General features: G+C 65.7%; 1 protein-coding gene across 1 annotated transcript; it reads right to left on the bottom strand.

Annotated features, from left to right (window-relative positions):
• Positions 1-511: 511 nt before the first annotated feature.
• LOC308068530 (uncharacterized protein) lies at positions 512-8,806 on the bottom strand. Its single transcript, XM_080399316.1, is given in 5 exon segments — positions 512-3,308; positions 3,312-3,395; positions 3,397-3,798; positions 4,194-4,339; positions 4,610-8,806. Coding segments are annotated over 5 exon segments (6,705 nt in total). The 5' UTR covers positions 7,947-8,806; the 3' UTR covers positions 512-572.
• Between the last annotated feature and the right edge of the window lie 469 nt (positions 8,807-9,275).

Below are 9,275 nucleotides of genomic sequence, written 5' to 3'. Positions count from 1 at the left end.
GCAAGAAATTAACCCGTGCTGAACTGAAGGGATCATGGTATTCTCTTCTTAGAGCACGGCACTTAGGGTCAGGAATTAATTCAGGTATTTAGTAGGGAATGAATATTCAGTTGGCTCCTCCCAAATCTCTTGTAATGGCTCTTGCCGTAAGCACATAATTAAGCCATTTGTTAAAAACACTGCGACAATGGGCGACCACACAGAAAGGACCTCCCAGGGCTCGCAGTGCAGTTGGAATAACATTCCTTTGGCCAAACGATGTGTCTTTTGCCCTTCTACAGCCCCTCAAGGACAGTTCCCAGGACGCTCATCAACAGCCCCTCACAAGTCACATAGTGTTCTTGGACCCTCCTAATGCGCCAGCACCTCTTACCAAACTGCCAGTCCCCCAGGCCATTTCTCTGTGACATAAGCCATTATCACGCCTGGGAGCATTCCAAGAAGGGAGGCGTATGCTCTGCAAGGCTCTCTAGAGGAGCCTCGGGGCGGAAGCCGAGAAGCAGGAGTCCCGAGCCCTCCTTCAAGGCCATGCACCTCCACACACCCCCGCGCCTGTCCTGCTGCGGTCGTGCCTACGCCTCCTCCCCCCGCCAGCCCCGCGAGAGAGCGCCAGGGACCCTCACCGCCCCTGCCTGCCACCGCAGCCGGAGCGCCGGATGAGCCAGCCGGGCACGGGCCCCGCGGGAACGAGAGGCAGGAGCGCACCGAGGCCCTGTGCCCGCAGCTGCGCCGGCCTTGCCTGCGCGCGCAGAGGGAAGGCAAGGGGCAGCGAGAAACTCCAGAGCGGCAGGAAGGAAAGGCAGCCAAGCGCGGGCAGAGGCACTCACCGGGGGCGCGGCGGGGTCGTCGCCGAGCAGCGGCGCGGGCTCGTCGGGCGGCGGCCGGGCCGGCAGGGTGTCGCAGCAGCTGCCGGCCGACAAGCGGAGCTGGCTCTTGCGCGAGTCGGCGGTGAGCGACACCTCGTGCGAGTAGGAGTGCAGGAAGGCGCGGACGCCGTCGATGCCCACGAAGTGCGAGGCCGGGACGCCGCGCGCGGCGCCGCTGCCCGCCGCCAGCAGCTGCGAGCGGCGCCAGCGCCGCAGGCGCAGCGCCAGCAGCAGCAGCAGGAAGGCGAGGAAGAGGCAGGACACGGCCGCCACGGCCACCACCAGCCAGCGCGTCAGGCTGCCGGCCGGCTCGCCCGGCGCCGCCGCCGCGCTGCCCAGCTCCGAGAGCAGCTCGGCCACGCTCTCGGCCAGCACCACCGTCAGCGTGGCCGTGGCCGACAGCGCCGGCCGCCCGTGGTCCTTCACCACCACCACCAGGCTCTGCCGCGCCGCGTCGCGGGCCAGCGGGAAGCGCGCCGTGCGCACCTCGCCGCTGTGCAGCCCCACGCGGAACAGCCCCGGCTCCGTCGCCTTGGCCAGCTCGTACGACAGCCACGCGTTCTGCCCCGCGTCCGCGTCCACCGCCACCACCTTGGCCACCAGCGCCCCGGGCTCCGCCGAGCGCGGCGCCAGCTCCACGCCCGCCCAGCCCGCGCCCGGCGCCGCCGGCGGGTACAGCACCTGCGGCGCGTTGTCGTTCTCGTCCACGATCACGAGCCGCACTGACACGTTGCTGCTCAGCGCCGGCGCGCCGCCGTCCTCCGCCCGCACCCACAGCCCCACCTCGCGCACCTCCTCGTAGTCGAAGGAGCGCAGCGCGTACAGCGCGCCCGTCTCCGCCTGCACCGACACGTAGGACGAGAGCGGCGCGCCGCGCACCCGCCCCTCCGACAGCCGGTACCGCACGCGCGCGTTCTGACCCCAGTCCGCGTCCGCCGCCCGCACCGTCAGCACCAGCGCGCCCGCCGCGTTGTTCTCGGGCAGCCGGGCGCTGTAGCGCGCCTCCGCGAACACCGGCGCGTTGTCGTTCACGTCCAGCACCCGCAGCGCCAGCACCGCGCCGCTCCACAGCGACGGCGACCCGCCGTCCGCCGCCCGCACCGTCACGTTGTACTCCGCCACCTCCTCCCGGTCCAGCTCCCTCGCCGTCACCACGCGGTAGTAGCCCTCAAAGGACTTCTCCAGCCGGAACGGCAGCCCCTCGCCGACGCTGCACCGCACCTCGCCGTTCGCCCCCGAGTCCCGGTCCTGCACGTGTAGCAGGGCCACCACCGTCCCCGACGGCGCGTCCTCGGAGATCGCGCTCAGCGCCGACCGCACAGAAATCTCGGGCGCATTGTCGTTCACGTCTGTCACGCTGATCGCTACTTTGGCAGTGTCGGAGAGACCTCCGCCGTCCCGTGCCTGCACCTCCAGTTCGTACGACTCGGCTTCCTCGAAGTCCAGGCTCCGCACCACCGTGACCGCTCCCGTTTCGAAGTTCAAATCGAAAATCTTCGAGGATTTCAATGAAGCTGTTTGATACGAATACTTCACGTGCCCGTTCAGCCCCTCGTCGGCGTCGGCGGCCGTGACGGTGAGGAGGACGGAGCCCACGGGCACGTCCTCCGGCACACGCACCGTGTACTCGGCCTGGCTGAACTGGGGCGCGTTGTCGTTCGCGTCCAGCACGGCCACGCGGATCCGCGCCGTGCCTGTCCGTGCCGGGTCGCCGCCGTCGCTCGCCCTCAGCACCAGCTCGTGGAACGCCGCCTCCTCCCGGTCCAGCGCCTTGGCCAGCACCAGCTCGGGGCGCTGGTCCCCGCCGGGGCCCGCCTGCACGGCCAGCGAGAAGTGCTCGTCGCCGCTCAGCTCGTAGCTCTGCAGGGAATTCGCTTCCGCGTCCGGGTCGTGAGCCCTGGCCAGGGGAAACCGCGACCCCGGCGCTGTCGTCTCGCTCATTCTCTCTTCCACCTCAATTTCCTTGAAGCTTGGCGCGTTGTCGTTAATGTCCGTGATCTCCACATCGACGCCGTAAACCTTCATTTCCCCGTCCACTATCACCTCACAGCGCAGCACGCATTGCTGCAGACCCTCGCAGAGCTGCTCTCTGTCTATCCTCTCCGCCGTCACCAAATGTCCCGTTTTCCCGTGCAGGGCGAAATACTGCGCCTTACCTTCGCAGACAAAGCTCACGCCGCGGTCGGGGAGCGCGGGCAGCTGCAGCGCCAGGTCCTTGGCCACGTCGCCCACGAACGAGCCCTTCGGCACCTCCTCGGGAACCGAGTAGCGCAGCTGCCCCCACGCCGCCTCCCACGCCGCCAGCAGGACGCACCAGAGCAGGGCTCGCTCCCGCCGGCCCCAGCGCCTCCCCGCCGCGCACATCTCCGCCGCGATACCGCCAGCAGATCCCCGCCGCGGCACGCCGATACGAGCACGGGTACGGGCACGGGCACGGCTCGCTTATCTGGGCCGCTGCCTCCGGCCCCTCTTCCTCGCTGCAGAGCGGCTCCGCACCGCGGGGACGCTCGCACACCGCCCGGCCGCCGAGCCAGCCAGCGAGCGAGAGAGCGAGCGAGCCGGGCCGCAGCGGGCGGGGCTGCCTGCAGCGCTCCGGCCTTCCTCTCGCTCCTCCTCGGTCAACAGCGGCGCCCGCAGCCTCCTCCCGGCACTGCAGGCACCGAGCGCTGCCGAGCGCGGCCCGCCCGGCCTCCCCACGGGCAGCTCGCTGGGACGCGGCACTCGCCGCGGAGGCAGCGGGTCCCATCCAGCGGGGATCTCCGCCGTCGCCTTCTCTCCCGCCCGCCCCTGCCTGGCTCCCCGAGACCATCCCGGCCAGGGAGACAGAGCGCGCCTCCTGCGGCTCGCCTGATGCTACCACAGGGCGATGATGACTTCCTAACGGGTATGGATGCAGAGGAACATCTATTTTTCTCGAAATACGGCGCTCAGACTATTAGTCCAAAAGCACAACCCCCACCACTGGCTTCTGTAGCCGATTACCCTGGAACGACCGGTACAAGGACAGCAAGAGCAAACAGGCTCTGCAACACAAAACGCAATGTCCAGAGCGTCCCCCGGGAGCCAGAGGGATCAGGCTCATTCACCCAGCCGCCAGGAACACGCCCCAGATTAAACACTCCGCCACAGCTGACGGTCATTAGGCAGTTAAAGGCTAAAGGGGGTGGCGGCCATCAACACAGAACCTCAGCGCCCCACCCCCGCCCAGCCAGCCCCTGACGAGGGGGGCTACTCGGGCACCTGCACCCGCTCTGGGATTTCTCCTCGCAAGACCTAGGACAGCTTATGTACATTCACATTTATCCAAGACATTCGATAATTCGATACTGATAATTCTATAATCGGTTTCAACGACGGCGCAGCGGCTTTCATCTTCTCAAAAATCACGGTGTAAGAGCTGGATGCGTGGCAGGAAAACACTCGTCTAGTTCGTGAATCTTCCCGGCCGTGGGACACACCTTTCCCACTAAATGCTGTAGGAAGCAGAAGAAGACAAGGATGGCTGCAAACCCTAAGCCACGTGGACGAGGCGCAAGTGTGCAAATGCACTTTAGTCGAGTGCCCAAGTGGTGTCGTTTTGCGTACCTGATTGTAGTCTTAGGTATGTTCTCAGGATGGGAAGATAGGCTCTGAAACACAAGAGGCGACTTTTTTCGCTTTCTTTTTTGCCGTTCTACACCTGCGCTTGTCTCAGACAAACACACAGACAGACGAGGGCCAGTAAGGAGGAGGGAAATACTAGCCAGGAATAAGAGAGAAGAAATAATAGCGCACAGAACTCGGGAAAATCACGCCCTGATGAAATTTATCTGCCCCACGAGTGCAGCCGTTCCTGCAGCCTTCTCCAGAAGATGGGAGGGCACCTGGTGGGAGGAGGGAACGGCTCCCTGGCGGGGAACAAGCGCCGGAGTAACTGCCCCGGTCACGGCGCCACGCGCACCTTCCTGTGGGAAAGAGCATCAAGGGGCAGGCGGAGAGCCCGTGCGTGCCTCCGTTCCCTGGCGGGGACACGGCCCAGCGCTGCCCCTGCACCCCCCCGCGGGAAGCCCCGGGGAACAGCGGTCGGCGGCTCGGAAAGGCTCGAGGGGAGGAGCGCGAGCGCGCGGGCTTACCGACCTGCGGTGCGTCGGCGTCCACGGTCGGCTCTCCCGCGCCGGCGCTGCTGCTCGGGCACGGCTTCCCGCAGGGCTCCCCGCCGAGCAGCTCCTCCGCGGGCAGGCTGGGCAGCGGCGGCGGCAGCCAAGCGCCCTCGGCGACGGCGCGGCCCGGCGCCACGCACAGGTTGTAGGAGTAGGGCAAGGTGCCCTCGCAGAAGTCGGCCGGGAAGGCGGCGCCGGCCACGGAGAAGCGCTGCGCGCCCAGGCAGCGCAGGACGGCGGGCGGCCCGGCGCCGCGCACCCGCGCCACCACGGCCAGCGCCACGCTCAGCAGGAACAGCGCGGACAGCAGCGCCAGCGCCAGCACCAGGTAGAACTGCAGCTCCGCCGGCGCGTCGGCGCCCGCCGCCCGCTCGCTCAGCTCCGGCAGCGCCTCCTGCAAGCTCTCGGCCAGCACCACGTGCAGCGTGGCCGTGGCCGACAGCGCCGGCTGCCCGTGGTCCTTCACCACGGCCACCAGCCGCTGCTTGGCCGCGTCCCTCTCCGACACGGCCCGCGCCGTGCGCACCTCGCCGCTGTGCAGCCCCACGCGGAACAGCGCCGGCTCCGGCGCCTGCACCAGCTCGTACGACAGCCACGCGTTGCGCCCCGCGTCCGCGTCCACCGCCACCACCTTGGCCACCAGGTACCCGGCCTCGGCCGAGCGCGGCACCACCTCGAACGGCCCCGCGCCCGCCGCCGCCTCCGCCCCCGCGCCCGCCGCCGGCCACAGCACGCGCGGCGCGTTGTCGTTGCGGTCCAGCACGAAGACGCGCACCGTCGCCGTGGAGCTCCGCGCCGGCGCCCCGCCGTCCTGCGCCCGCACCGCCACCGCGAACTCGCGGCACTGCTCGTAGTCGAAGGAGCGCTGCGCGTACACCGCGCCGCTCCGCGCCTCCACCGACACGTACGGCGCCGCGCCCGCGCTGCCGCCCGCCAGCCAGTAGCTCACGCGCCCGTTGGCGCCCGCGTCCGCGTCCCGCGCGCGCACGCGCAGCACCGGCGCGCCCGCCGCGTTGTTCTCCGCCACGTAGGCGCTGTAGGCGGCCTCCTCGAACACCGGCGCGTTGTCGTTCACGTCCGACACCTCCAGCACCAGCACCGTGCGGCTGGACAGCGCCGGGCTGCCGCCGTCCCTGGCCACCACCGTCACCCGGTGCTCGGCCGCCTGCTCCCGGTCCAGCGCGCTCGCCGTCACCACCTTGTACGAGCCGCCCGACGACGCCACGATCGACAGCGGCGCCTCCCCCGACAGCTCGCATGACACCTGACCGTTCTCCCCGGAGTCCGCGTCGTTCACGTTCAGCAGGGCCACCACCGTGCCGGCCGGCGCGTCCTCGGGCACCGGGCTCGACACCGACAGCACCGTGATTTCGGGTGCGTTGTCGTTCACGTCCAGCACCTCCACCTCCACCTTGCAGTGCGCTACCAGCCCCCCACCGTCCCTCGCCTCCACCAGCAGCGTGTAGCTTCGTGTGTCCTCGAAGTCCAGCGGCTCCTGCAGCGCAAGCCGCCCGCTCTCCACGTCTAATACGAACTTCGCAAGCACCTTGGCCGGCAGCTTCCCGAAGCTGTAGGAGATTTGGGCGTTAGTGCCGGCGTCGGGATCCGAGGCGGAGACGTTCAGCACTGTCGACCCAAGCGACGCGTCCTCGCGCAGACTCGCGTGGTACCGCTCGTGCGTAAACAAGGGGGGGTTGTCGTTGACGTCGGTGACGTTGATCCAGAGCTGGGCGGTGCCGCTCCGGGGCGGTTCTCCACCGTCGAGCGCTGTCAGCACCAGCCGCAGGCTCTGCTCACGCTCTCGGTCCAGTGCGCGGCGCAGCACCAGCTCCGCGAACTTGCTGCCGTCCTGGCTCTCCTTCACCTCCACCGCGAAGTACTCGTTGGCCTCCAGCTCGTAGCCCTGCAGCGAATTGCTGCCCACGTCCGCGTCCTCAGCCATGCCCACGGCAAAGCGAGCGCCGGGGGGAGTGAGCTCGTTGATCTCCAGCTGGAAACTGTCTTGCAAGAATCGCGGCGCGTTGTCGTTGACGTCGTGGATGGCGACGTCGACGTGGAAGACGTTGAGCGGGTTCTGCACCAGCGCCTCGAAGCTGACGGCGCAGGACGGCGACTCGCCGCACATCTGCTCCCGGTCCAGCCTCTCGCTCACGTACAGGTTCCCGTTCTCCCCGCTCACGCTGAAGTATTTCAGCTGCCTCTTAGCGGCAGACGCCACCCGCAGCTTGCGTGCCGGCAGCTCGGCCGGGCTCAGCCCCAGGTCCCGCGCCAGCGGCCCCACCAGCGAGCCTCTGCCCAGCTCCTCGGGGATGGCGTAGCGGATCCGCTCCGGCGCCGCCCGGCAGCACAAGCACAGCAGCACGGCGGGCAGCAGCGCTCGCCCGGCCGCTCGCCGCCGGCTCGGCCCCGGCCTGCCCGCCATTCTCGCCAGCGCTCGCCGCGCTCCTCCCTCCTGCCGCTGCCCTCCCTCCCTTGCAGCCCCGCTCCGCCACGAGCGCGGGGGTCGCCGGAGAGCAGCGATCTCGGCGCCGGCTCGGACGCCGCTGCTCCCCACGCCGCCTCTCGCCGCTGCTGCCCGTGCCGCTGCCGCTCTGGCCGGCGCCGTGCGAGCCAGCAGCCCGTGGGGGCAGGACGCTGCGGCGGCTGCGGCTGCAGAGCTGATCCGCGTCGGCCAACAGCGGCACCCGGAGGCGCCACGACGCCACCGCAGCCGGCTGATGGCTGCGCTCCGCGGGGCGCGGCGGCTGCGCCGGCCCCGGGGGCGTTCAACGCTCTGGCAAGGCACGCTGCCAGGGGCTTTCGGGTCACCTCCCCCATCCTGAGAGTGCTCAGCACCCGATACGCGCGGCAGAGCAGAACACAAAGGAACTCTGCCGCTCTTGGTGAAATCGGCGGCAACGAGAAGAGCAACACACCGTTTGATAGCTGTGGAAGACTTCATTCTCCGTTCTGCTTTCCTTACCTGGGACGAGTACCATCAAGGAATATTTCGTGCTGGAGTACTCAATGAGGCATCAGAAACAGAATGAAGCAAAACCTTCTGCAGTCCTGTCATGGTAGACCTGCAAGAGGTCTCCTTTGTTTTGTTGTTAATTCTTCTCTTAGGAAGAAGAACAATTACCCCGAGAAACATATCACAGAAAGGCCACGTGTATAGCTCTGGTCTAAGAGAGCAGAATAACACTTACTAGTTTCATTTTGATTCACAGAAGTTCCTGCTCTTATATCTCTGAACTTGAGGGGTTGAGCAGGGGATAGTGCAAAGCCATACCGAGTCTTTCATGGAACTGAAGAATGGTTTGGGTTGGAAGGGACCTTTCAAGTTCACCTAGCCCAGCCCTGTGCCATGGACAGGGACCTCCTTCACTAGGTTAGGTTGCTCAAAGCCCCGTCTAACCTGATCAAGCACCACCCTCATTGTAAAACATTTCTTCTTTCTCTCTCATTAAAACCAACCCTCTTTCAGTAGAAAACCATTGTCTCTTGCCCTGTCACAGCAGCCCCTTATAAAAAGTCTCTCTCTGTCTTTATTATAAGCCCCATTTATACATTGAAAAGGAACAATATGGTCTCCTTCTCTTCTCCAGGCTGCAGAATCTCAACTGCTTCAGGCCTTCCGCAAAGAAGAGATAAATGACCAAAAGAAAAGAGGTGCAGTCATCTTACAGAGCCTGGGTCATCACATGTTCCAGCCCTTTGACCATTTAGGTTGTTCTTCTCTGGACCTAATGTAACTGGCCCATGTCTGTGGTGACTGTGGGCCCCAGAGCTGAGCGCAATCCTGAAGCTGGGGTATCATGAAGGCAGAGCAGAAGGAGAGGACCACCTCCCTCAGCCTGCTGGCCACGCTACTTCTTCTGCAGCCCGGTATGTGAGCGGCTTTCTTGGCACCAAGCCCACATTGCCAGCTCATGTCCCATTTGTCACTGTCCTGGTTTCAGCTGGGATGGATTTAACTGTCTTCTTAGTAGCTAGTACAGTGCTGTGTTGTGGCTGTGATGTGAGAACTATGTTGATAATGCACTGATGTTTTCAGTTGTTGCTGGGTATTTTTTATGCTACGTCAAGAATTTTTCAGTTTCTTGGGACTTGCCAGCCAGAGTGCTGGAGGGGTGGTCACAAGAGAGTGTCAATGGACACAGACAGGTCAGCTGACCTGAACCAGCCAAAGAGGTATTCCATTCCATGGGATGTCATGCTTGGTATATAAACTTGGAGGGGGAGGTGCGGGGGGAGTCATTGCTCAGGGACTGGCTGGGCATCGGTCAGC

The sequence above is a fragment of the Falco punctatus genome, assembly GCF_963210335.1.
Source record: "Falco punctatus genome assembly, chromosome: 8".
NCBI lineage: Eukaryota > Metazoa > Chordata > Aves > Falconiformes > Falconidae > Falco > Falco punctatus.
The sequence above is the reverse complement of the archived record's forward strand: the minus strand, read 5'-3'. Positions and strand labels throughout refer to the sequence as shown.